At 37.3% G+C, this 27,629-nt stretch overlaps 3 protein-coding genes across 3 annotated transcripts; 1 reads left to right on the top strand and 2 right to left on the bottom strand.

Moving 5' to 3' along the window:
- Positions 1 to 628: 628 nt before the first annotated feature.
- LOC104100571 (LRR receptor-like serine/threonine-protein kinase RGI5) lies at positions 629 to 4,391 on the top strand. Its single transcript, XM_009607826.4, has 2 exons — positions 629 to 3,521; positions 3,815 to 4,391. The coding sequence occupies exons 1-2, from the start codon at positions 629 to 631 to the stop codon at positions 4,192 to 4,194; spliced, it is 3,273 nt and encodes a 1,090-aa protein (XP_009606121.1). The 3' UTR covers positions 4,195 to 4,391.
- Positions 4,392 to 5,092: 701 nt separating this feature from the next.
- LOC104100569 (DEAD-box ATP-dependent RNA helicase 39) lies at positions 5,093 to 14,875 on the bottom strand. Its single transcript, XM_009607825.4, has 9 exons — positions 14,249 to 14,875; positions 12,379 to 12,474; positions 12,107 to 12,295; positions 11,896 to 12,036; positions 8,086 to 8,226; positions 7,082 to 7,224; positions 6,396 to 6,525; positions 6,240 to 6,288; positions 5,093 to 5,671 (listed from the first exon to the last, which is right to left on the bottom strand). Exons 1-9 carry the CDS (start codon positions 14,795 to 14,797, stop codon positions 5,220 to 5,222), a joined length of 1,890 nt encoding a protein of 629 aa, XP_009606120.3. The 5' UTR covers positions 14,798 to 14,875; the 3' UTR covers positions 5,093 to 5,219.
- Positions 14,876 to 17,084: 2,209 nt separating this feature from the next.
- LOC104100567 (ras-related protein Rab7-like) lies at positions 17,085 to 24,125 on the bottom strand. The gene is made up of 7 exons (XM_009607824.4): positions 23,883 to 24,125; positions 23,702 to 23,728; positions 22,970 to 23,069; positions 22,724 to 22,870; positions 21,089 to 21,169; positions 20,869 to 21,011; positions 17,085 to 17,575 (listed from the first exon to the last, which is right to left on the bottom strand). Exons 1-7 carry the CDS (start codon positions 23,933 to 23,935, stop codon positions 17,512 to 17,514), a joined length of 615 nt encoding a protein of 204 aa, XP_009606119.1. The 5' UTR covers positions 23,936 to 24,125; the 3' UTR covers positions 17,085 to 17,511.
- Positions 24,126 to 27,629: the final 3,504 nt, after the last annotated feature.

The raw sequence follows: 27,629 nt of genomic DNA, 5'->3' as shown, positions 1-27,629 counted from the left end.
AACTATCCTTCTCATGTACTAAACTCTTGCCACATAGAAAGGAGCAAAAGGAATACTAATTACTAACACACTTTGATATTCAAAAATAAATGTGGCGCCCTGATTACTTTGTTAAATAAACTTTAATTAAAAAGAAAATTTTGACATTTAAATATAATGCAGCTGCATTTGCTCTTAGTTTCTCACAAAAAAGCTTCATTTAATAAGGAAAGATAATAGAGCTCAAAGCTCTACTCCATGCTTTATTTTTCGTAAAATGCAAAATAACAGACTCGAGCGAAGTGAAGACAATGTAATAAGTTGGTTTTGTGCCACCATCCTCACCACAACCACTTGTAATACCACCGTATGTGGAGGAAGAGTTCATTATTTCCGGTAAGAAAGTTTACATAAGAACTTTCTTTTCAATATCAAGAATAGCATTTTAGTGTTCTATAAAGGTAAACAATAAGTTTTACTTCACATGCATGATGTTTTCAACAAGAGATGGTGTGAGTTTGAAGCATTTCCATCACTAAACTAAAGCCTTTTTCACATGCATGTTGTCTCCTAGTGTAGACTTTCACTTCCACCATTTGTGTTGCCATTTCTTGACTTCCACTGTTAATCCATTTCAAAGGCTCAAAAAATGAAGAAGATGACAAACCAGCATTTTGTTACCTCTTCAGCAACTTTTTCATATTTTTTCATTCTTTTCTTCTTCTGTATAAGTTTGAGTCCAAGAAAAGCTGTACTAGTGAACTCTCTCTCCTCTGATGGACAAGTTTTGCTCTCTCTTCTCAAAGCAGCTGACCCTTATGCTAAATCATCATCCTCTGTACTTTCTTCTTGGAATACTTCAAGTTCAACTCCATGTTCTTGGCAAGGCATTTCTTGTTCTCCTCAACAAAGAGTTATTTCAGTTTCTCTTCCAAATACATTTCTTAATCTATCTTATTTACCCTTTGAACTCTCTTCCCTTTCATCCCTTCAGCTTCTCAATCTCTCTTCTACAAATATCTCAGGCACAATCCCTCCATCCTTTGGTTCATTTACTCATCTTAGGCTTCTGGACCTTTCTTCCAACTCTTTTACAGGGCCTATTCCCTCTGAACTTGGTGGGCTTACTTCACTTCAATTCCTGTTCTTGAATTCAAATAGATTAACTAGTAAAATCCCACAACAACTTGCCAATCTTTCTTTTCTAGAAATCCTCTGCCTCCAAGATAATCTCCTTAACGGGTCGATTCCTTCTCAATTAGGCTCCTTGGTGTCACTTCAGCAATTCAGGATTGGAGGAAATCCACAGTTAAGTGGCGATATACCAGCACAATTAGGCCGACTCACCAATCTCACGACGTTTGGTGTCGCGGCCACTGGGCTTTCTGGGGTTATTCCACGCACATTTGGTAATTTGATTAATCTCCAAACTCTGGCAATATATGATACTGAAGTCTTTGGTTCAATACCACCTGAACTTGGGATGTGTTCAGAGCTTAGGAACTTGTATTTGCACATGAATAAGCTCACTGGTCCAATACCTCCTCAGTTGGGCAAGTTACAAAAGCTTACTAGCTTACTTTTATGGGGAAATTCGCTTACTGGCCCTGTTCCGGCTGAGCTTTCAAACTGTTCATCTCTTGTAGTACTTGATGTTTCTGCAAATGATTTATCTGGTGAAATTCCGGGTGATTTGGGAAAGCTAGAGGTTCTTGAACAGCTTCATTTATCGGATAATGCACTTACTGGTGCTATTCCAATGCAGTTGAGTAATTGTAGTAGCTTAACAGCTCTTCAGCTTGATAAGAACCAATTATCAAGGACTATTCCTTGGCAAGTTGGGAACTTGAAGTACTTGCAGAGTTTCTTATTGTGGGGGAATTCGGTTTCAGGAACCATTCCTGCTGCTTTTGGGAACTGTACTGACCTGTATTCACTTGACCTGTCAAGGAACAATCTCACTGGTTCAATACCTGAAGAGATATTCAGTTTGAAGAAGCTGAGTAGGTTGTTGCTTCTTGGAAATTCGTTAACGGGAAGTTTGCCTCGAAGTGTGGCACAATGCCAGTCTCTGGTGAGGTTGAGGCTCGGTGAAAACCAATTTTCTGGACCAATACCGAAGGAGATAGGACAGCTGCAGAATCTTGTGTTTCTTGATTTATACATGAACCATTTCTCTGGTGAATTACCTTCTGAAGTTTCCAACATTACGGTTCTTGAACTGTTGGATGTGCATAACAATTACCTAACCGGGGAAATACCATCACCGTTGGGAGAGCTAGTGAATTTAGAGCAGCTTGATCTCAGTGAGAACAGCTTCACTGGTGCGATTCCAGGGAGTTTTGGTAATCTCAGTTACTTGAACAAACTTATTCTCAGCAATAATCTGCTTACCGGTCCAATTCCAAAGTCATTTAGCAACTTGCAGAAGTTAACTCTACTTGATTTGAGCTCCAATAGTTTATCTGGTGCAATTTCACCTGAGATTGGTTATATGACAAGCTTAACAATCAGTTTGGATTTGAGCTCAAACCGTTTCGCAGGCAAACTCCCTGAAACGTTATCCGGATTGACACGGTTGCAATCTCTTGATATTTCTCACAATATGCTGAATGGAAACATCGCGATTCTAAGCTCTCTGACCAGTCTCACTACTTTAAATGTATCTTACAATAATTTCTCAGGGCCTATTCCTGTAACGCCATTCTTTAGAACACTCACATCAAACTCTTTTCTTGATAATTTACACCTTTGTGAATCAATTGATGGCTCTGCTTGTTCTGCTCATATAACTGGAAGGACCGGATTGAAGTCTGTAAAAACCATAGCTTTGGTTGCAGTGATTGCGATATCTGTTACCATAGCTGTCGTGGCAACGTGGTTTTTTGTGACAAGGAAGTGGAGATATGAATTTGAGAAATCCTCAGGCATGTCAGCCTCTGCAGTAGGGGCAGAAGATTTTTCCTATCCGTGGACTTTCATCCCCTTTCAAAAGGCCAATTTCAACATTGACAACATCTTGGATTGCTTGAAAGACGAAAACATAATTGGGAAAGGCTGTTCGGGAGTTGTTTATAGAGCAGAAATGCCAAATGGCGAGTTGATTGCAGTGAAGAAACTCTGGAAAACAAAAAAAGATGAGGAACCGATAGATTCTTTCGCGGCTGAAATTCAAATTCTCGGTCACATAAGGCATCGCAACATAGTGAAGCTCCTTGGATATTGTTCAAACAAGAGTGTTAAGCTTCTCCTTTACAACTACATTTCAAATGGTAATCTTCAACAGCTCTTGCAAAGTAACAGGAACTTGGATTGGGAAATCAGGTACAAGATTGCAGTTGGATCAGCTCAAGGACTTGCTTATCTTCACCATTACTGTGTGCCAGCAATTCTTCATAGAGATGTCAAGTGCAACAACATACTCCTTGACTCCAAATTTGAGGCTTATTTAGCAGATTTTGGACTTGCAAAGCTTATGAATTCTCCAAATTATCATCAAGCGATGTCCAGAGTAGCAGGATCCTATGGGTATATAGCTCCAGGCATGTATCTTTCAACTTTCTATTTCTCATTTTAAATGTTGGCTGCTTTTATAGGTCAATCTTTTTTCTTTTCTTTAATAAATACTGTGTGATGTTTTTTTATGTTTGTGTTGAACTGTGTGACCATTTCACTCTTAAAAGCTTAAGTTGATAGAGATGGTGCACTTATCTTCAACAATTTTCAGTTATAGGTCAAGACACAATGTCGTAATTTATAGTCAAATGCGAAAGTATAAACTAAACAAGTTGTGCTTCATAGATTTTGACACAATTTTTAACAACTATGGTTGCAGAATATGGATATACAGTGAATATAACAGAAAAAAGCGATGTCTACAGCTATGGAGTGGTGTTGCTGGAAATATTGAGTGGACGTAGCGCGATTGAGCCTCAGATTGGTGATGGACTACACATTGTTGAGTGGGTAAAGAAGAAGATGGGAAGCTTTGAACCAGCTGTTACGATTTTGGATTCCAAGCTACAGGGTTTACCGGATCAAATGGTACAAGAAATGCTACAAACACTTGGAATAGCTATGTTCTGTGTGAATTCATCACCAAGTGAAAGGCCAACCATGAAAGAAGTGGTGGCACTTCTAATGGAAGTGAAGACCCCACCTGAAGAATTTGGAAAAACTTCTCAGCCTTTAATAAATCAGTCAACTCAAAGTTGATTCTTTTTGCTTATCTTTTCTGTCTCTTTTGTTTTAGAGGTGTAGGCATTTATTTTCTCTGATGCCAAGGTAGAAGAAAGGGTAGTCATTGTAGGAAAAGAGTAGCATTCAAGTTTCCAGGCATAGATTAGTGTAGGGATTCTTGTACAGTTTCAGAAAACATTTAGTGTTAGCTTAGTTGCCTCTTTATTTCTTCACTACTTTTTTTTTATGCTGCATAATTTGCTTATATTGATTACAGTTTATCACATTTTAGTCTGCCATTGGCAAATTGATGGAAATTCAGCAAGCAACAACTACACCATGCTCATGGAATTGGACTAATCAATTAGCTTGTCAGCAGAGGTGTGCAATTCTAAGTTACATAAGGTTTTCAATTAATGTCCTTTTCAATCAATAGTAAAATAATACAATTTTAATGGTGGTAAGAAAGAGTGTGGAGGATGAGAGATACACTTACAGTTGAGAAAAAATTTCATCATCTTTCTTGATTGAAAAGGGGTTCCTATAGAGGTCAATAGTCCAACCAGCGGCTTAGACTTTCGCTTCTAAGACCAAGTCAGGGACTACTAAACGTCTCTCAGAGTGAATCTTTTCTGAAGTTTTCCCAGTCCAACCTGTTTTTTAGGTTTTGAGGGGTAGGCAATTAGCAGGAGAGAATTGCAAGAAAAGTGAATGCATAATCGAGCTTTTTCTCTTCAGGAATTCTTAGGTTACAACAACTTTTGCAGAAAGTGGTAAGGGTCACCTTAACTCACTATCCTTTTGGCAGAACGTTCAAGCAAAAGTTATGGAATCGTTGGTTGAAAATCTCCATATTCAAGAAGAGATTTTCTCCGTCTCTGAGAACAGTCTGACAATTGCAATATAGTGACAAAAAGGGAACAACAATGACAAGTCATGGAGAATGGCTATTGACATTGCACAATTTGATGACTGAAAATATCAAAATGACTAACCATAAATTTTACAAGGAGAGAGAAAAGAAAACAAAATTCAGTATACATGATTGAAACCTAGGCATGTTAACCAGCCCTAACATTTGCGTTTTTACTCGATGATGAACTCCTGCCCCTGAATCCAACAACATTTAGTTTCGACGTGGAGACGCTAGAGCTTCGGCTGTCTACTCGTCTCTTACCAGTGGAAGTGCTAACCCTCTTGGATACCTTGATTGCTATCTTCGGTTTTGACTTAGCTGGTACTTTGCCAGACTTTGCTCCAGGAGATGTTTTTGAATCGGTCTTTCTACCAACACTCGAGGATTTACCTGTGGAAGCTTTAGCCTTGCCTCTTGAATTTGAAGCTTTGACCAACTTTTCACGCTTGTCCTTCTGTTCAGTTATGCGAGACCTGGCAATATCCCTTTTGACACCGTCTACTGAGAGAGCCTCCAAGCTCTCATTCTTCATCATGGCTTCCTCGATGCGAGCGGCCAAAAGCAAGTCCTTTTTGGCAACCAAACTTGTAACTTTCCCTACACATGCAAAAAAGGTATATTGGAAACTTTGCAGGCTTGAGAGCTGTCAACCAAAACAAATTATAACCTAAATGATGAGCAATAAGAATTTCAAATGTGCATATATGAGTATGAAGTACATGTATCATTCAAAAACCAAGCAAGCAAAGCAACATTATCAAAATCACCATGAGGCACTGTGATAATTCCCTCTGGAAAGAGAATACTATTGGACAGATTAGGACTAACTTTTGGCATTTGTTGAACTTTTGGAGAACTCACGAGATTCCTGTTAGCAAAGATGTTAGGGTGCATTTTGTGGAGAGCATGTTTGGGGTAGGTTATCCACTTCTTTTATACCACTTATATACCAGGGGTCTTCCCCCCATTATGTTCGATGAATAGTTACCTTATCAAAAAATTTATTCTCAGGGAAAGGAAAAACAGCTACGATTATTAAGAATGCACATCTAGTTTATGTAACGAGCAAACATGCTCTGCATTCACAGTACCAACAAAAAGCGGTCAAGTGAAGGACTAAACTCAACTAGGAAAACTAATTGTATTAAGATTCATGCAAACCAACCTTTGGCACCCATACGAGCAGTCCTTCCAGTGCGATGGAGATAATCAATCTAGAACAGGCAAAAGAAAAGGATAAGGATTTAAACATACAAAAACTGTTTTAGCTTGTAATGACTAAGAAGATAACATGTTAGGCAAAACCCAAGCAGGTGCTTACAGAATTCAAAGGGAAATCAAACATGACGACATGATCCACATCTAAATCCAGTCCTCTAGCAGCCAAGTCTGTGCAGACCAAAGTGGGACAATCTCCTTCATCGCTCTTAAACTTTGCAAGGTTTTCAACCCTGCAGAAGAAATGCTGTTACCAATGGAGGGAAAAAGTGGAGCATCTAAAACTTGATGGAGCACTTCTTACATTACAGGGACCATAACTCCATTATAAAGTCATGGACATTTCATCAATCTTGACTTTCTAACATCTTAGAATCTTTCACCTAAGAAAAAGTTCAGCATCTTTTTTGAACAGGAGAATAGTTCAGTATTTATGAAGTTGAGTTGCAAGCTGAGGCTATTGCTGTTATTTCAATCTTTTAACTGGAGGATAAAGGCACAAACAGCAGCAAAAGAGAAAATAATCATAGTGGAGGACAAGACCAGAATAATGTCAAAATAAATAATGACAAACAAGATGTCTTGTTCTTATGTTCCCCAGGACGATGGCTGATAACCAATCAATGATAAAGTCAGAAACTATAAGTGAAGGGTACGTAAAGGGGCTGAAGTATGGAGGAGGCCAAAGACTCACAAGTAAAAGCAAAATGATTAAGACAAGAGTCAGGGTAGTAGACTAGGCAATGTGTTGCCTGTTGCAGGAATATTATTCAACTTCTCTCTTCTTACCTTTGTTCTGCTGGAACTTCCCCATGGTAGTTAACAGTAGAAAATTGGTTTTCACTGAGAAAGTGATCCACAGCACGACTGGAATTCAACGTGTTACAGAATACCATCACTCTATTGCCCTTTGCTAAACTTGGCTCAAGAACCTGGAAAATTGCATAACGTAAATCAGAAAGCTTTTGCACCCAAGGGTGTGGCCTAGTGGTCAATGAAGTGGGTGAGAACCATGAGGTCTCAGGTTCAAATCCCAGCGGAGGCAAATACTAGGTGATTTCTTCCCATCTATCCAAGCCTTGGTGGATAGAGTTACCTGATACCTGTTGCTAGTGGGAGGTGGCAGGTATCCCGTGGAATTAGTCGACGTGCGCGCAAGCTGGCCCGGACACCACGGTTATCCAAAAAAAAAAAAATCAGAAAGCTTTGCTGCTTTATATATTGTGAGCTACAATGAGCACAATTATGCGCAAGGCTTTTTGTCGTTTTGTGAACAACTTGTACATTGCCACCCATGGCAAGAATTCACATCTTTCAAATATCAACTCAAATTGTAACATGAAACTACGAATGTTGAGCGCTATACCTATGTCACTAAAGCCAAGAGACAACAACAAGAGGAGTGATGTTAGTTCTCCTTGAAATCTTAAACATTTCTTCTTTCTCCAGCAAATTGACCAAAATTTTCAATTAGTGACAGTAAAACCCCATAGAACTCTTAACGATAACAGCAGAATTTCCTCATTAGATGCATGAAACAGTTTGTCCACTAGTAATTCTTCACTTAGATTCCTCGATCCCAAGATGAAAAGTCTTGTTTTGAGAAACGTGGACAAAATCAATGTCTGGAAAATTACCCGAACGGACTAAAAAATCTGCACTCAGGTTTCATTTAGATTTATTTTTATTTTTTCTGTTGCTTCCCATTAGATACAGCTATCATATCACGCTGTACGTACACACTCATACACATGCCTGGAATGACTGGAAAGGGTACATAAATAGTGCCACACCTGTAGCAACGCCTCCAGCTTGTTCTCAGAACCAGAAAGTTTGATGAAATCATGACGAGCAGAAGCAATCTTCTTATGTAATGTAGAAGTACGTAAATGCTGAATCCCTTGAAACTCCTCGTCAACCAGCTTTTGAACTGCCTGCAAAGCATACAAATATCAGCTGAAACCACCTCGAAGTAGAAAACTTGCAAACTGAATCAATTGAAAATGGGTAAGATTGAGATGAATCACATGCAAATAATTCTACATCACTAGAAATAAGCCGTACCGCAATGACACTATTACGTACAACTGCCTAATCAGTGCATACCTCCTAGACGGCAGGTTAAAGCAGTGTTTGAAAAAGCGATCGCTTCGTCGCTTTAAGCGCGAAGCGACCAGCCATCGCTTTTCCCAGCCTGAGGCGACTCGACCATGTGAAGCGTGCGCTTCAGTTGAAGAAGCGACGAAGCGCTCGCTTCTGTTCAGAGGGCCCTTTTTTTTTTAAAAAAAAGTTTGGGTCTGTTTTTTTATTATACAAAACAGACCCCTAAGACCAAAATTGACATTTCTTCTTCTCTCTTCTTCGATCGACCAAAACCTAGGGTTTCAACTTCATCGACATTGCTGACCAGTCCACGTAATTTTCTTCTTCTCCTTTCTTCTCATTTTTTTCTTTCTTCTTTCTTTCTTCTTCTTGTTCCCGTCCAGATTCTGCTCTTTTTTTCTTTCTTTATCCTTCTTTCTTCCTTCTTCTTCTTCGTTTATCTCTGACCAGTCCAGCGTCTGCACACTGTTCAGCTTCTTCTTCTTCTTCCTTTATCTCTGACCCGTCCAGTTGTCCGAAATGCCCACCGGAGATGAGGGATAAAATAAAGAATTTTGTTGAAAAGGAGTAAAAAAATCAAATGAGTCATCAACCATTGGTGACCAATCTTGATGATGATGATGATATTGAAGAATTGTCACTTCCAACAAAACGGGGAAGAGATGCAATCTATTCAAGCCATGGATCGACGGGTACGAGTAGGACTAAAGGTCCTATAGATTGCTATTTCCCAAAGAAGCCGGAAGCAAAGAGCGGTGGAAAAGATGTACAAAAAATTGCTAAGGACATTTTGAGGGATCGCGCAGTTAGAGCTTTTGCACGATGGGTCTATGATGCTGGGCTCCCCTTCAATTGTGTCAACTATACTGACACTTTTGGAGACTTGATTGAGGTCGTTGGTCAATACGGACCTGGAATGAAGCCTCCCACTTATCATGAAATCAAAGGTCCTTATCTAAATAAGAAAGTGGAGGAGACTAATAAAATTGTGGAGGAACATAAAGTTGTGTGGAACAAGTATGGCTGCTCCATTATGATGGATAAGTGGACGGCAAGAACTGGGAAAATGATTATTAATGTGTTGGCGAATTCTCCCAAGGGAAGTTTGTTTCTTGAGTCCATTGATGCTATCGACTCATCCACTGACCACATCAAAATATTCACCTTGTTTCAGCACACCATTGAAAAGATTGGACCAAGCAAAGTTGTTCAAGTGGTCACTGATAATGCGAGTGAAAATGTGAAAGCGGATGGCATGGTGGAAGGAGCGTACAAGAATGTCTATTGGACTCCATGTGCGGCTCATTGTATTAACTTAATATTCGGGGACATTTTCAAGGAAAAAACCTTCTCTACAGTTTTTGGCCAGGGCGTTAGGGTACATTCTTATATTTCTCAGCAACCCTTGTTATTGAATATGATGAGAAGATTCACCAGACAAAAATATTTGGTGAAACCGGGCAAGACAAGGTTCGCCACTACTTTCTTGACTTTGCATAGTATCCACTTGCAAAAAGCCAATTTGAGAAAGTTGTTCACTTCAGAGGAATGGAGCAAGAGTAAATTTGCAAAGGAAAGTGCGGGGAAAGATGTTGCACGCATTATTCTTTCCTATTCTTTTTGGAATAATGTCCTTCATGCTCTTAAAATTAGTGGCCCTTTGGTTAAAGTACTACGTTTGGTGGATGGGGAGCAAAAATCACCAATGGGCTACCTCTATGAAGCTATGGATAGGGCCAAGGAGGCTATTCAAGCATCATTCACTGATGAGCAGAAATATGCAAAGGTATTTCAGATCATTGATGCAAGATGGAGTGAGCAACTTCATAGACCTTTGCATGCAGCTGGACTTATTCTGAACCCGTCACTCTTTTATGATCAGCATGAGAATAATTCATTGGCTAGAGAAGTGTGGACAGGATTCTATGAGGTTGTTATCAAGTTGAGTGGTGGGATCAATATGGTGTAAAGAATCCGGATTTACTAACTTTCACCATCAGAGTTCTAAGTTTAACTTGTAGCTCATCCGGATGTGAAAGGAACTGGAGCGTTTTTGAACACGTGAGAAATAAAAAGAATTATTTCGTGTTTTGAGATAAAGTAAATTATATCTCAATTGTCCCAACTCCTACTAATTAGTTGACACATCTTGTTTGCAGATTCATACAAAGAAGAGGAATCGACTAACCTTGAAGCGCATCCATAATCTAGTGTTCATAAAATATAATATAGCATTGAGGTGTCGCTACAACCACCGCAATCTAATTGATCCAATTCTTTTGGACAATATTGATGAGGCTAATGAGTGGCTAACCGGAGTCCCCGAAAATTGTGAAGATGAAGAAGTATTTGAAGGCGACTCTAATTTCACTTGGGGTGATGTTGCGGTTGCTAGTGGAGTTGGGGAGAATCCTTATGGTTTAAGGGGGAATACTTCAAGTTCAAGCTCGATTAGGAAGGGAAAAAGTGTGGCTACTACAAGTCGATCCTTATCCCTAATTGATGAAGATGAAAATGATCATGAAGAGGAAGAGGAGGGGGAAGAAGAAGATGACAAGCAATATGAAGATAATAGAGGAATTCAAGATTTTGACAATCTTGAAGAAGAACAAGAAGAGTAGAAGAATAAGATGTTGATTCTAGTAATCTAGTAGCTTTGATTTTGCTTGTCCTATGGTTTGTGGAGGATTTGGTGGTACCTAGTACCTACTTTTAAGTTTTTAAATTGAACTTTTTGATTATTTATAATTTTATATTGTGTCTTTGCAAGGTTTACATTATGTTTTTTAAGAATTGCGCTTCGCTTTAATAAAGCGTGCGCTTCGCTTTTGAAGCGAGGCGAGCCCTTGTCGCTTTTTTGCGCTTCTCGCTCTTAAAAACACTGGGTTAAAGAATAACTTTGATGACAAGTCACTTACCTTAATACCCTTAGTAGTTAATAGAGTAACTTAATACAATGATAACACAACTTTCAGCTGTACTAGATGAAATTCTCCTTGTCTTGCACATGACATAATGATCCAAATAAAATTTTGCATTCTAGCTTTATTCTTTCAGTGCATACACAAATATCCTTCCCAAACCCAGTGAAAGAAGGATAATTATACATCAATATTAAGTGTTGCATCCATTATTGAAATTTATGGGACAAAGCTCTATCCACTGTTCTGGCCCATCTTTCCTTTACTTTGTGATTTTTAACTCCTTGAAAATTTCTACATAGTTCAGTAAATACACACTCAGAAGGTACATGACATTACCCTTTTGACAAATCTAAAAAGGGTCTGGAGACATCTAGTTCCACTTACGTCAATCAAAAGGTTAGATGACATTAACCTTTTGACAAAAGCTTTATTGCAATTTTGCCGCCAATCAACTTCAACCTAAACTATAAAGCTTTGTTTTTTAAAAACAAAAGCATAAGGAACATTTCTGCCAAAATAACCATCACTTTTTAAATAAATTATCTATTTAGCCTTTTCATAATCCATTTGGCATACCTTTGTCATTGTTGCTGTCACCAACACGGTTTGAAATCCTTCATCACCAGGCTTCGAAGCACGGTTTTTCAGCGGTGCAAGAAATTTTCGTATATCAGGACCAAAACCGCGATCAAACATGGTATCAGCCTCATCCAAGACCTATCCAGAAATTGTCACAGTAAGATATTTGGAAAACAAAGTACCTATTCCAGAAAGCAATAACAATTACCAAGTATCTGATGTCACCATAAACCACGTTTCCCTCTTCAATATGTTGTAGAACCCTGCCTGGAGTCCCCACAATCATGTCAATTGGGCCACCCAAAGAATCTTCTTGAGGTCTCAAACGGCCGCCACCACTAACCATGGTAGATCTGAACCGTGCATGATGACTGATAGACTTTGCCACACGAAAAACCTGCAATGGCAATTGGATTCTGTTGGCCGGAAGAGTTCTCTCACTTTTAATAAAATTGTTAGTTTCCGAAATGGTAAATAAACCTGCTCACAGAGCTCCCTAGTAGGGCATAGCACAACAGCTCGGGGGCGCCTAGGCTTCATGTGCATACCATGCAATTCCTCTTCTTGTCTCAACAACTAAAATATTAAACACCATACCTCAAATCAGGCTAAAAGGAATAAAGAACTTTGAATAAGAGTTAACCCACTAGTCAGCTCTAATACCATGTTACCTGAAGACATGAGTGTTTATATATTGGTTCACTGATACATTAGTCAGTGAAGTTTGTGCAACTTAAACCCGTTAAATTCTTTAAAACCTACAAAGCTAAATGCAAATACACTTTTCAACACAAGGAAGCTCTGTTTTGCAGAAGACACTCCCACTGGCATGATGTTTGATAACTACAAAGAAATTGTCAGACTGAATAACTCATTTTTATGCAAAGCCAAGCGAAGTTGGACGGGGAGTATGCTACCAATGATAAAGTATGTGTCTGCGTCATCGAATAACGCCATATGCAAAAATCTCCTTAAAATTGCTAGACTTGGTCAAAGCAAGTTCCCAAGTTAACCTTGTTTTGATAAGGAAAGGTTAACCTCTCTCTAATTCTTGTTCCACACATGTTTCTTCTTTTATATGTATACCCTCTTGCTACACACGAATGAAAACCCAGAAAAGATATTGCAAAGGCAAAGTTCAGATGATCTTATAACACCCTCACCCCATCCCCACCCCACCCAAAAAAAACAAACAGAGTATGGTAAATGCAGAATGTTGATTCATTCTTGCGTGTGAATATTTATTCCTACATACAATACATTTCCAGAATAGAATGGAAGCAAAAGAACTGCATATGTGGCATTTAGGCTTAGTTGATGTTTCTTCACTTACACTAGGCCTGGTGTTTCTAGGAGTTTGTGTTTTTTTTTTTTCTTTTTTTTTTTTGGTAAGATTTTTCAATATAGAATAAGTGCATCATGTTCTAGATTACCCCAAATTTTCCCTAAAAGACCATTCACTTAGTAATGGAATGACACAGAGTATTTATCCTATAGTCGATCCCAACTAGTTTTGGATTGAAGTGTAGTTGATAGATTGATATAATTCATTTTTCGTTCAAATTGTTGGAATTTCAGGTTGCATAGCGCATCATCATCGATGAAGCATTTTTTTCTCCTAAATGAAATGAAGCAAGAGTAATCCAAACCATCTCCTACACACTAACCTAAGAAGAAAAACGGGACAAAAAACTACAGCAAATATCACTCAATAACTAATAACAACAAGTACAAGCTATTTGGAATGACACAGAGTATTTATCCTACAGTCGACCCAACTAGTTTTGGATTGAAGTGTAGTTGATAGAATGATATAATTCATTTTCGTTCAAATTGTTGGGATTTCAGGCTGCATAATGCATCATCTTCGATGAACCATTTTTCTCTCCTAAATGAAATGTAGCAAGAGTAAGCCAAACCATCTCCTACACACTACCCTAAAAAGAAAAACAGGACAAAAAACTACAGCAAGTATTACTAAATAGTAACTAATAACAACAACAAGTACAAGCTATTATTGATAATCAAACGACCAAGGGAAATTTGCACTTTTAGTCCCTCAATTATCGGCAAATTCTAATTTTAGTCTTTGTGATGTCTGATTAAGCAAATGTAACCTTCAATAAATTGGAATGTGCACTTTTGATTCCTCTGCTTGTGTATCTTCAAAAATTTAACGAATCATATAACATTGCATCATTGGACTACCCATGTTTTACGTTAAATTTGGACTATCACTCCATAATCGAGGGTAATAATACAGTTCTAAATTTAGTCTAAAGTAACATATCCAAAACCACAAATTGTAATAAATTGAAGATTAAATATCTTAGATATATGAATGTTTCACCTGAACAATAGGCAACATATAAGCAAGAGTCTTGCCAGAACCCGTATGCGAACCCAAAACCACACTTTTCCCCTCAATCACAGCAGGTATCCCAATTGACTGAATCTCAGTCGGCACTTCAATACCCAGTTCACCTAACGCCCCCATTACCTCTTCACTCAAACCCAACTCCTCAAAACTCGACGCCACCGCCTTTTTCTTACTCTTCTTAACTCCATCATCATCCACCTCAGCTTTAAATTTTTGTGTTAATTGTTTGGGTTCTAAATTGGGCTTTGCAGATTCTTTAAGATGTCTAAGTCTAAGCCTTTCTAATAGAATTGAATGCTTAATGGGTTGAATTAGTGATTCTTCAGCAGTCGTAGTAGTTGTGGTGGTGGTGGTGGAACAAAAAGGTCTAAACCCTAGTAAAACCCTAGGGGTTTGGGGAAGAAGTGGTTTTGTGGCGAAAGGAAAACGGGAAGGGAGGAGAGAGAAAGAGAAACGGAGGGAAGAAGCGGAGGAGGAAGTGAGAGAGAGGTTTAGCAGTGCTCTTCCTGTTCCTCCCATTTTGCTCTGTGTTTTGGTTTGATGATTCAAATGGAGTACATAGCCTTCAGTTCTGATAATGGCATCCAAAAACAAAACAAAAATATAAAAATAGAAACTACATATTGTTTTTTAATACAAACCAATAAATATCTTCTTCTATAATTGTGTGTGTATTGCCAAAATGTTTATCTTCTAATCATTTCATGAACTTTGACCTATCTATTTCTTGGCATATATTGCCCTCAAGAAAATAGAGTTTCTTTTACGTAGAGTAAAATTTATTGTATCCCTAACCTTTAAGGGTTGGGAAACAATATCTCCTTGCATTTTGAATGGGAAAGGAAACCCCTTTGTGCAATAATTTTTCGGTGAAATAATTTTTTTAATAAATTTTTTTTCTTTTTTGATTAGATAATTTTTAGAATAATCAAGTTCTTTCATTATACCCATTAGCCAAAAGCTAAAAATATGACAAATAATTATAATCTATATAATTATAGAGTTCTCTATTAGCCTTCTTCTTGCATAGTTTAAGATATGATATAATGCAAAAGCGCCTCCATAATAAATTTTTAAATGTGACATTATCAACTATAATTTCTGTTCAATAAAGATATTTTCAAATAAGTAAAGTTTAATAATTGCTTTAGTATAATAATTTTAATATACAAAAAAATGCATAAATAAATTAATACTCATAGCAGCAATTCTTTCATCTAATATATATGTTAGAGAATCAACTATTTCAGTATATTTTTTCTCTTCAAATTGAAATGCTAAAGCATCCATCATATTTCTTGAATTGAATTTATGCAAGATTTTTTTTCTTTATAGCAAAAATTTTAACAATGGCCTCAATATAACCCCATTATAATAGAAAAATATTTTAAATTTTACAAGCAAGAAAGACAAAATTCAAGTATTGGTTTGGATGAAAAATATTATACTTCACGTTTGAAAGGATAAAGAGAGGGAAATTTTTTTTTATTTTAATAAAGAAACTCTCACCAAAAAAATATTACTTAAGGGGTTTCCTTTATCATTTAAAATGTGAGGGGGTATTATTTCCCAACCCTTAAAAGTTAAGAGGATAAAATGAATTTTATTCTTTTCTTAGATTAAAACATGTTTATCTATAGTTCAAACTAGAATACATGAATATTCCCTAAATATTACTCCACTAGATATCATACATGCGTTTGGATATTTAAGGAAATTGTTTTAAAATAATAATGTACATTTAGCATTGTACAATGCTCTAATTTTGCTAGGGTGACTGTAGTCATTAGAGATGGCTTTTTCCTTCACCAAAGCCAAGGGAGGGCAGGAAGGAGCCAAAAAGGTAAACTCCTAAAATATGAAAATTATTGAAAATAAATCAAACCTTTTTTAATAATGATCATGTCAATGTATACTGTCTTCGAACTTGTATTTAAATGATCAAGAATATGTGATTTTTCTCGACTTGTTTACCATTCTTAAGTCTTAACTATTGCAAAGCTTATATATATATATATAGTAACTTTTTTCTTATCATATTAGCGTTTTCTATCTTAACTTTTCATACTTACTTTACTAATATGAGTTCATTCTAAAACTAGTTTCTTAAAATAATTAAAAATAAAAAATAAAAAAGACTAAGCATCTCTTTCCCAAATCCCCTAGGGAATATCTCAAGTCCAAAAGCGACTCTATTTAGGCGTAGTTAGTTTACATCTTGCACCCTCCGATAGAAAGAATGGATCATGTAATGTTGATTACTCTGGCCCCTATAGCAAATAAACCAGTCCCTCATCCGAAAGAGGGTAAATAGAAGTAAAAATGGCACGGGCTAGTAAGTTTTCGTACTTAAAAAATAGCTAGCGTTTGTAAAATCATTGAAAAATAGCCATTATTTTGCTACAATACGGACCGATCCGGCATAATATACTGGAGATCGGTGCACATGTGTATGAACTTCCGGTATATTATGCTGGAGCTCCAACACGCGGAAAGTTCCGACATAATATACTAGAGATTGGAGCACATGTGTATGAACTTCCAACATATTATGCTGGACCGATATATTATACTGGAACTCCAGTACATTATGCTGGAGTTCTAATATATTATGTTGGAACTCCAATATATTATGCTGAATTATTTTTCGGATTTTGAACAGTGTTTTCGTTCAAATTTATCTTTACATAAAAAATGGCTAAATTTAAATTACTTTTGAAACTGTGGCTATTTTTCAATTACCACTTGTAAATCTGGTTATTTTTAAATTTCTCCCAATAGAGTAGTATTCGGGCATACAGCATAATGACAAACAGGGTAAATATCTTACATGTAAGGTTGAAATCTAAAGTTCAAGGCAATGTAGAACAGTGGCAGTTACAATTCCAACTCATCTATTAGTGTATAACTCAAAGGAAAGGAAAATGCTTTTCGAAGTTCAGAAAGAAAATCCAAGTATCAAACAATCCATGAGGGAACAAATGCAAAATCTCAATCTTTATCACAGCGGTCTGCCATTGCGAGTACTAAATCTGGCTGAGTTTCACACCTCCAATATCTGAACGTGACAAAAGATGAGAGCTTCTTCCGAAACAACACCGAAGCCATCTGGAGACTATTCAATCCAAACGAAGTGGGTACACAAGACTGTCTATGGCCAAACGATGATGATACTGTCACACAAAAACTACGCAACATGGATTATGGTACACTATCCAATTGTTATGCCCAACTTAGCACGCACAACCACTTCTCTGCTCTGTCTCTGCAACTGCCTCCGGAATGCCCTGGAAGTATCTGTAAACAATGGTAAATAAGAGAGTTTTCAAGTCTTCTAGATCTAGCACCCCAAGAGCACTATTTCAATGTAGAGAGAAGGGTAGACATAGGAATTTAAGAACCGTAACTAGAAGTCAGATAAGTGCTAATGACAGGAAGATAAACTATACATGGCACATTGAAGAAGCCACACTTGCCCATCCAACAACTCAATGTGTACACTGAATGTCTTAATAGAATCTACCTCCAGATACAAAGTATCACTAGAAAGCACCATCTTGTAATATAACCTAAATATTCCAAGCACATCAAAATGCCAACCTTTTTTACATACAGCATGTTTATGGAGAAAATCTTGACTAGATCCAAAACTGCACTCGTTCTGTAAGTCTAAAGCCCAAAGGTTCACCAATTCGGAATATTCGAAAATATGCCATACCCATCTTACATTCAAGGGGATCCTAGAAGCAATGCACTTCCACTTCTAAGTCATTTCATCATAATTCACCAAATTTTGAGCCGAAAAGCACTAAATCAGCCACTGAGAGAAGAAATGAGCAAGAGCCACAATGGTCCATATATACTAAATTATACAATTTATTCAGCTGCCTGACATGAATAAAATTCTAACCAGCACAAGAGCCGGTTCAAGCTCCTCCTCTTCAACTTGACAGAGTAGAACCAGATTAGTCTTCACTGACAGAAGACTAATTCAAACAAGTTTCCAAACAATATAAACTTGAATTGAAATACTATGTGTTACGTCATGCCCACTTAATCATCCCTGAGACCATGTTTATGCTCTCAATTATTTATGTCCTATGATTTTAAGTTACTAACCAACAACCTTGGTAGAGCAGATATGACATTGTGAAGACCTTTACATTGCAAATCTTACTCATTGTAATATACAGGTAATTCTCTATTTTATACTCCTCCAATATAAGAGACAAAGGAAATGCTGGACAGTAATAAACCAATTAGAAGGACATCAACAACCAATGTCACTAAGGAATGAAGCAGCATGAATAAGACAATGAAGAGAAGAATCAGGCTGCATAATGGTCAACCTGTGAAGAACAATTGATGTCCTTCACAGTTATAAACATAAATAAAAGTTACTATCTGTTCCTCAACATTGTTGGAGGTGCGCGTAAAGCGCGCTTAAGCTTTCAAAATCAGGTTGTATGCTTTGGTGGAGGCGTCAAGGTACTGAGGCGTGTGCACCTTCAGCAATGGGTTCTGTTTTTAAGGAAACATCATCATATGTATATCTAATTATAATTTTTTCATTCTTTTGTCCAAATAATTATTTTTTGTATTTATAGTTACATTCTCTTTGCATTATATTTCTATGTTTATTTTTCTTCATTGGAGCTTTTCTATGCTAAAGCCCACGCTTTAATTGCACTTTGCGCTTAAAGCTCCAAAGTTTTTGGATCTTTTTTCGCTTTTCGCTTTTGCCTATTCTGTTGTTCCTTAAGCCTAGTAATAGGCCAAATACATGCGTAGCCCCATAAACTTGGTACCAATTTCCACCTAAACACTCTAACTAAGGTTTGTTCCATTTAGACCCTCTAACCTTATTTAATCTGTACCAACCAGACCCCTCATGAGTCATGACTAACCACTACAAAAACTATCACATGTGAACTTCATGCCTGACATGTCAAAAAAAACGACTAAAAAACGCCATGTGACTTTTAACTTTGGCTAATCCCAAAAATAAAGTTTTTCAGCAAATAACTTTTAACTTTCTTCTTCCATACAACTCACCCCTACCTCAAACAGTAGTTTAGATAGCGTTTGCAAATCCCCACTCCGTCTTATTCTATAACGCTCCCCCTACACTGCTACTGTCTCCCCACCGTAGGCCCTACTCACAATTTTCAGATACCCATAAAGAAGAAGAAAGCTTTAAACTTTGTAAAGGCCAATTTTATTTGTGAGTTAAATTTTGTTTGAATTTATCCGAAGTTGATGTGTTCTTTGTTCTTCCCATATGAAAGAAAGAAGAGGTGGAAGTTTTCAGTTGTACTTCTGCTATTTTCCTTGTTTTTTGTTGATAATGATATATATATATATATATATATATATATGTGTGTGTGTGCTACCTAGATGCTTTTGGAAGCTTTGTTATTGTCAATCAATGGCTTAAAAAGTTCATGGCCAAGTTCATTCTTCTGCAAATTATAAAAGCAATTGGCCCAAGCAAAACTGGAATGGTTCATTAAGGGCCGAAATTCTGGGAATTTACCCACTGTCGAGTTGCTTGAAAGCAACAAACAAGCAATTTTGCAATTGACCAAATTGATTTATCACCAACTAATATGAACTTTTGAAACTTGAAAGGGCTCGCCAATTACATCAATTTGAAACTTTGAGAGTGAAGATGGGGCAAAGTAAACGGGGAAGGAAATAATGAAGATGAAATAATGGGGAAGGAAGATGGGGGATTAAATATGGGGCAAACATTTATGTTATTACCGTTGGAGAAGGAAATTTGTCCAAAAAAATCTCCCTCACGCGCCTACAGGGTGAGGCAACTCACACTCTGAATCTAGTCAGCTTTTGTGTTAAAGTGAAACATAAGAAATGGGGTTGGAGGGCCAAAATGGAACAAGATTGAGTTAGAGTGCCAAAATGAAAAATTGGATCAAGTTTAATGGGCTGTCTATGTATTTGGCCCAAGTAATAACTTCCACTAAAATCATGACAGAGATGAATACCATTCATGTCCCTTAAGCTTAGAGCTTCAAACAGTTGCACGTTTTCTTTTTCTAAAATATACATCACTATTGCATTACCTAGAAATGTGAATCAAAACGGAAAAAAATTTCTTTGCTAATGTTCCAGGCTCAGTCATCTTATCAGTTAAATTTTCAATATCTTAGCCTAGATTTCTGAACCTCAAAACCACAAAGTGAGCTGTACTTTAGATGGATTCTGAAGACCACCCTAACCTTGTGAAAGAACCTCTTTACTCTAGTCTTTGTCATAACTTTGCTTTTGCGATTTTCCATGTAATTGTCATCATTATACTTGACAGCTATACCTTCATATCCATAGTTTAAGAGGCATCTTTTGCCTATTTTAAAAAGACTGCTCCATCAAATTGCACCGAGATCTTCTTATTGCTCATATCTAAGAATCTTGATATTTAACATCTTTGGCCACCCATTCCTTAATTGGCTCAACTTAATAACTAGAAGAGAAAAGTTCTAGCTACATGTGCATTATATTGCATAGAAGCCAAGGACAACAATATTGTGCTTTCTTTATAATCATGCAAAAGGAAAATATAAACTCACATATCCTGCTCGTGCTCATTGGCCAAAGCAGTTTTTGCAATAGACAAGAAGGCGGCATCAACATTTATATCCTCTTTTGCTGATGTCTCAAAGTAAGGTATCCCTTTTGAAGAACACCACTCCTTTGCTTTCTTCTCAGAAACCTGTTGACCGTGCAAAGAATATATCAATAAAAGTTCAGGGATAATAATTGAAAAACAAAGCATTGTAAATGTCTTACCACTCGGCTATTTCCGCCATCTATATCAATCTTGTTTCCCAGCAATATGAAAGGAAATGTCTTAGGGTCTGGTGGGTTAGCCTGCAGAACAATAAACTCTATTGGTTCACATAGAACACATAGTTGATCTTTATTCAGCAATTCAATCAAATCTATAAATCAACTACTCGTCATCACAAACTAGTCATGGTCGGATCTAGAAAATGACAGAACATTTCAAGTAACAGCAAGAATGGTCCAATTAAGGCTTGACTTTGTGGAGTTCTATGCAGAAATTATGAGGATTCTTTTTTCTTCTGGAAGTTCAAAAAATTCTTATCTCCGTCACTAGGCTTTTCACTTATTTGGGGATTCACTAGAAGGCAGAAACCAAGTCTTATATTTGTTGTGATCCTATTAGGATAAGAATCTCTTGAGTGGTCATATAAAAGGGCAGTCAGGTGCACTAAGCTCCCGCTATGCGCGGGGTCCGGGAAGGGCCGGACCACAAGTGGTCATATACTTTTATGAATCCCAAACGCTGTGCCTAAATTGAACTTTTCATTGTTCTTTTTGATTGGTAAGGTTTGTCCAAAGTAGAATTGACAAGTTGCATGTGATTTGACACAAAAAGGCATGAACTCCTAAACCTTTGCCTCCAAAGAATAACCTTATGTGATACCCTATGCAATAGTCGTGGGAAATAGTATATGATTTCATCTACAAGAACATCACTGGCCAAGATGCTCCATATTTGGTTGCTTGTTTAAATTCAAGTTTACTTGTTCATAATTCCCAGTTCACCTAGATGTTGGAATTTAAACAGAAGTTTCTTATTCTCAATTAACACCTTGATAGAAAGGTGGCAAAATGTCTTCATTACCCACTTTTATACCTATAAATATGTAGAAAAAACAGCTATCATCTTTGTCGATTTTTCTTTTAGATCTTGTCTATCCCCAACTTCTCACTGCAAAACTTAGGCAGTACAAATGCAACATGATCATAATATAAATTCTTCTGTTAGTCTTGCGACCCTTTGCGAATTTGTCCATTTGAATGCACTGTGTATTAGCCACTTCAAAGGAAGATTATAATCAATCAACTAAATAAGGGCAGCCTAACAAGAACATGTCCTGATTGATGAACTAAAGGTATGATGACTTAGTATTAAATGCTCTTTCATTCCTTTTCGGATAATATCACATGTTATTCCATGCTCAATCAAGCGAGGACATAAAAATTAGATGGAATAAAGAGATACTAGTTTAAACTCAAAATAAAAACGCATTTACAATATGCTGTAAGGTCGAAGCTTCACTGACAAATAGGTATGAAATATGTTTTGACCTTCTGATTGTGACTTAAGATCTCACAAGTCGGTCCACATCACCAACTTAGCATTGTAATAGGCTAATAGCAAATGTTACTATGGATCAATGTGTCTATCATTAGTTGCTGTCCCTAATCCCAACCATATTCTACAAAGTAGGATTAAAAGAAAATATATTTCATCCTGAGTTACGGGCAACAAGCATCTCAGAGGAATTAACTACTTGTTAAAAACGTGGAATGTTACAGACATGTATGAAGAAGGTTCAAGATATCCTAACTAAGAACAGTAATAAGGAAAGACCACTGAAGCTGATGAGTTACCTGTTTGAGAAACTCTTCATGCCAGTTGTCAAGGTTGTCAAACGATCGCATTACATTGACATCATAGACCAAAACACAACAATCTGCTCCTCTATAAAATGCAACCCCAAGACTCTGAAACCTCTCCTGGCCCGCTGTATCCCATATCTACTCGTAAATCACAAACATAAGCTCATCCACTAAATACATAATCACCAAAACTATTGAGCTCATCTTAGATATTGAAGACAAAGCAGAATAACCCACTTGAAGAGTTACGAGCCTGTCATCAATTTGAAGCTCCTTTGTCACAAAATCAGCTCCAATTGTAGCTTTATATTGCTGACTGAATTTCTTGTGTACATATCTATACAAGCAGTTAATGACCCACAAATACAAGCACATAAAGAGGCATAATGTACCTGGGAAAAGTGATCTAACAACAACCTATATAGCACAACATCATCAATATATGAGACGACAACGGGTAATGACTGTCAAAACAACTTTTAACTTTTCTCTTTCTTTTTCTTTTTTTGGATAACAGAAAAAATCCTTAGGGCCAATTGGCCACAGTTCAAAACTCGGTGTATAATGGGTCCGCCCTCTAACCTTTTCCACTTAAATAACATGTCTTTTGTTTGCGGAAGAATTCAAACATGTGACGTGGCCGAACCAACACATCACAAGTTGCACTCTTACCACTACACAAAAGCTTGGGCAGCTTTTAACTGTTTGTATTTTTCAACTATAGAAATTGGTATTTTTAGTAATACTTTATATATCATCCTTATTTTGGGACACAGGAAGTATTTTGCAATTTCATAAAATTAAAAAAGAAAATAAAGAGAGTAAGCTACCACATCTTTGAGCTTAAGGAAGGGCAAAATTAAGATAGTCAAAAATCTCAAGAAAGATTTTGAAAAAGACAGGTGAAAGTTAAAAAAGAAACAAATAACGTGATGTCCAATAATTGTGGAAAGTGGTACAGAAGGATACCGATTCATCAATGATGTTTTACCAACCCTGAATAACAAACCAAAAGAGAAATTAATTAATTAGTGAAATAGTACTAGATATACTCACAAAAAAAGGAAATTACTCAACTTAGCCCTAGGATCAGAAATTGTAAATTGGAAAAAAAAAAAAAAAAAAAACTGTTTAAAACTTTAAATCGTACCCACTGTCGCCGAGGACGATGACTTTGAGCAAAGTTCGTCTACGCATAGACATGGAGATATTCGAGCAAAGTACAGTTTTTCTTTTTTGGGGGGTCAATTCCCTTTTGGGTGTCTGTAATTTCAAATGTTGGATCGGAGCTATTTAGAGTAGAGACAGAGGGTTGGGTAAAAGAGGCGCCAATTTAGATCGCTTTTGGTTACTGTGATTTGTAATTTGTTGGATTATGAAACTAGTAAATATTGTATTAATTAGTGATATTAATTGTAGGATTTAAGGAATTGCCGACAAGACAACCTTAAGCTCGACATCAGTCACCTACGTCCTACTGACCTTATCCTCTTTCTATTCTTATTTGAATTAGGTAAAAATTTATCACTCCCTCCGTCTCATATAAATAGTCATGATTACTAAACATAGTTATCTCAAATTATTTATCATTTTAAAAGTTCAAAATAAAATTAATTTTTTTTTCTTTTTTACCCTTAGTAATAATTATTCTTGAAGATAGAGATAACACATAAATAAAATAAATATTCAATGAATAGAAATTATATCTTAAGACATAAATAAGAGTAGAATAATCTAATCCCTTTCCTAATTAATATTTCTTAAGGAGCGTATAAAAGAGAAACACGACGCATAATATGAGACGAAGGGAGTAGTAAATTATGTTAATTAAAGTTGATTAACACTAGTATTAACGAGATTCAATCATGAAAATTTGTTAGCTTCCATATCTTCCAAGAAATCAAGAAGGAGATTTTCTAGGGCTTGTCTTCAACGATAATGTCACGACCCAAAATCTAATCCGTCGTGATGGCGCCTATCGTGGTACTAGGCAAGCCGACCTTTCCAAAAATACTTTCAAAATTTAACATAAATGAATTAAGACATTTAAAATAACCGAAGTTTTTCATAAAAAAAACGGGGGGTAAAACTCAATTAAAACATAAGTGCGAAAAAATAGCCTGACATCGGGGTGTCACTGAATCATGAGCATCTAAATATCCAATCTAATACAAACAGTGTCTGAATGTCAATACTGAAAAGAAAGAAAACATAGAAGGAGAGACAAGGTCTACGGACGCCGGCAACTATCTCGTAGTCTCCGGTACTCGATCGCGCACGAACTCAACGACATCCGTGATTAAACACACTTGGATCTGCACATGAAGTGCAGGGTGTAGCATGAGTACAACCAACTCAGCAAGTAACAGAAATAAATAAAGAACTGAGAAGGTAGTGACGAGCTATACAAATGCAGTTCATTTTCAATAATTTCAACAAAGAATAAACATGCTTTCAAATCCGGTAGTTCAAGTCAAATCAGTTTATACAGTTACAGTGCAAGTAATCTGGATATAGAATCTTTCAGAAATTTCACAACAATGACAGATAGCAACTAAGTGCATCAACAAATGGAAAACAGGTACAGCCTCTCAGGGCAACAGACACTCAACTCGTCACAACAGCTCAATCGCTCGACTCTCAGCCCTCAGTACTCACACTCAATCGGTACTTGTACTTACTGGGGGTGTGCAGACTCCGGAGGTGCTCCTTTCAGCCCAAGCGCTAAAATTCGCACGGACAACTCACATGCTATTGTAACAATATGTGGAACAGCACGGACAACTCACGTGCTGCACGGACAACTCACGTGCCATAGTATTAGTACCTCACAGACAGGCCCTCGGCCCCACTCATTCATCAACCTCCTTAGTCTCTCGGGCTCTCGAAAATCACAAAGATCAACCCAAACAAAGATAGCATAATGTATCAACAAAATCAAGAAGCGACTGAGATATGATACGCAAATGAAACCATGACTGAGTACAAGACATCAATTAGCAAGTAATTCAACAAGTATACGACCACTGCAGGTCCCAACAGTGATATCATATGGCCTAAGCATGGTTTCAAACATGAAAGACAATCAATTTCTCCCATCTTTACAGTCTCATGGGATGGACCAAGTCACGATCCCTCACGGTGTATGCTCGCACACCCGTCACCTAGCATGTGAGTCTCCCCCAAATATTCACATTATGAAATTCTCAGGGTTTCATACCCTCAAAACCAGATTTAAAGATTGTTGCTTACCTCAAACCGAGCCAATCTCTACTACAAAATGCCTTTGCTTCTCAAATCGGTCTCCAAACGTCCCGAATCTAGCCACAAGTAGAACAATATAATCAATATAGGCTAAAGGGATCAATTCCACAAGAAAGTACTAAATTATAGCCAAAAATCTGAAATTGGCCCGAACTTGGCTCCCGGGCCCACATCTCGAACCCGAAAGCCCATTCACTTATGAGTCTAACCATACCAAATTTACTCAAATTCGATAACAAAATCCCCTTCAAAACCTCAAAATCCCAACTCAAGAGTTCTTCCTCTTTTTTCCCAATTTCTTACCCTAAATCACAAATTAGATAATAAAATTAAAGATGAAATCATGGGATTTAACCAAAACCAAATAAGAATCACTTACCCCAATCAACTCCATGAAAATCCCTTCAAGAATCACCTAATTCCGTGTTCTCTAGCTCAAAATATATGAAATGGGTTCAAACCCTCATTTTTTAAATTAATAATGCCTGCCCAGATATCCTTTATCGCGATCGCGAAACATTCCTTGCAATGGCGAAGCACAACTATGCTGCCCCACATTTTTACCCTACGCGATCGCGGAATCACCCATGCGATCGCGGATCAATGCCTCTCATACCGACGCGATCGCATCTTACCTCACGCGATCGCGTAGAGGATTGACCACGCCTCCCCTCCTGCTCAAATCCTTCTACACCAATGCAACCTTAGCCACGCGTTCGTGAAGCACAACTTCGCACCCATACGCGATCGCATAGAAAAAACTCACCTCTGCCCCGAATAAGCATACGTGATCGTGAATGAATCCCTGCGATCGCGTACAAGGAAACAAGAACCTGTTGCAACCAGACTTCAGCTATCAAGCCAAGACCCCTGGGACCTCAACCAAATATATCAACACATCCCAAAATATCATACAAACTTAGTCGAGCATTCGAATCACTCAAAACAACATCAAAACACCAATTACACCCAGATTCAAGCCTAAAAAACTTCTAAACTTTCAAATTCCACAAATGATGCCGAAACCTACCAAACCACATCTGATTGACCTCAAATTTTGCACACATGTAATATTCCACATTACGGACCTAGTACAACTTCCGGAATCGAAATCCGACCAAGATATCAAAAAATCAACCCCCTGGTAAAACTTTTCAAAAAATCGACTTTCACGATTTCAAGCATAAATTAGCTACAGACCTCAAATTCACAGTCCGGACATGCTCCTAAGTCCAAAATCACCCAACGGAGCTAACGGAACCGACGGAACTCCATTCCGGAGTCGTCTTCATACACTTCCAACTACGGTCAAAATTCTGAGACTTAAACCTCCATTTAGGGATTAAGTGTCCCAAAACACTCCAAAAACCTAAACGAAACCTCCCGGCAAGTCACAATAGCAGAAATAGATATGGAAGAAGTAGTAAATAGAGGATCGGGGCTAATATACTTAAAACGACCGGCCAGGTCGTTAAAGATAATTTCTAATTTTCTTATCACTTCTAACTTATCTGTTGTACATAAATAAGTATATAAATGTTATTATTCAGTAGTAAAAGTGACAAGGTAAGAATATATTGAAAGTCCTAATCAGTATTTTAAAAGGTGTGGGCATAAGGCGAGGCGTCTTACA

Source organism: Nicotiana tomentosiformis, chromosome 12, assembly GCF_000390325.3.
Source record: "Nicotiana tomentosiformis chromosome 12, ASM39032v3, whole genome shotgun sequence".
NCBI lineage: Eukaryota > Viridiplantae > Streptophyta > Magnoliopsida > Solanales > Solanaceae > Nicotiana > Nicotiana tomentosiformis.
Note: the sequence above shows the minus strand (reverse complement) of the source record. Positions and strands in the feature narration are given on the sequence as shown.

Coding starts and splice junctions, on each gene's coding strand:
- LOC104100571 (XM_009607826.4), top strand. CDS start 629: ATGAAGAAGATGACAAACCAGCATTTTGTTACCTCTTCAGCAACTTTT. Junction 3,522..3,814: donor CTATGGGTATATAGCTCCAG/GCATGTATCTTT, acceptor CTATGGTTGCAG/AATATGGATATACAGTGAAT.
- LOC104100567 (XM_009607824.4), bottom strand. CDS start 23,935: ATGTCTATGCGTAGACGAACTTTGCTCAAAGTCATCGTCCTCGGCGAC. Junction 23,729..23,882: donor ATCGTCCTCGGCGACAGTGG/GTACGATTTAAA, acceptor TTTGTTATTCAG/GGTTGGTAAAACATCATTGA. Junction 21,170..22,723: donor ATGAAGAGTTTCTCAAACAG/GTAACTCATCAG, acceptor ATTGTTCTGCAG/GCTAACCCACCAGACCCTAA.
- LOC104100569 (XM_009607825.4), bottom strand. CDS start 14,797: ATGGGAGGAACAGGAAGAGCACTGCTAAACCTCTCTCTCACTTCCTCC. Junction 12,296..12,378: donor CTAGGGAGCTCTGTGAGCAG/GTTTATTTACCA, acceptor TTGCCATTGCAG/GTTTTTCGTGTGGCAAAGTC. Junction 7,225..8,085: donor AGCTGGAGGCGTTGCTACAG/GTGTGGCACTAT, acceptor GCAATTTTCCAG/GTTCTTGAGCCAAGTTTAGC.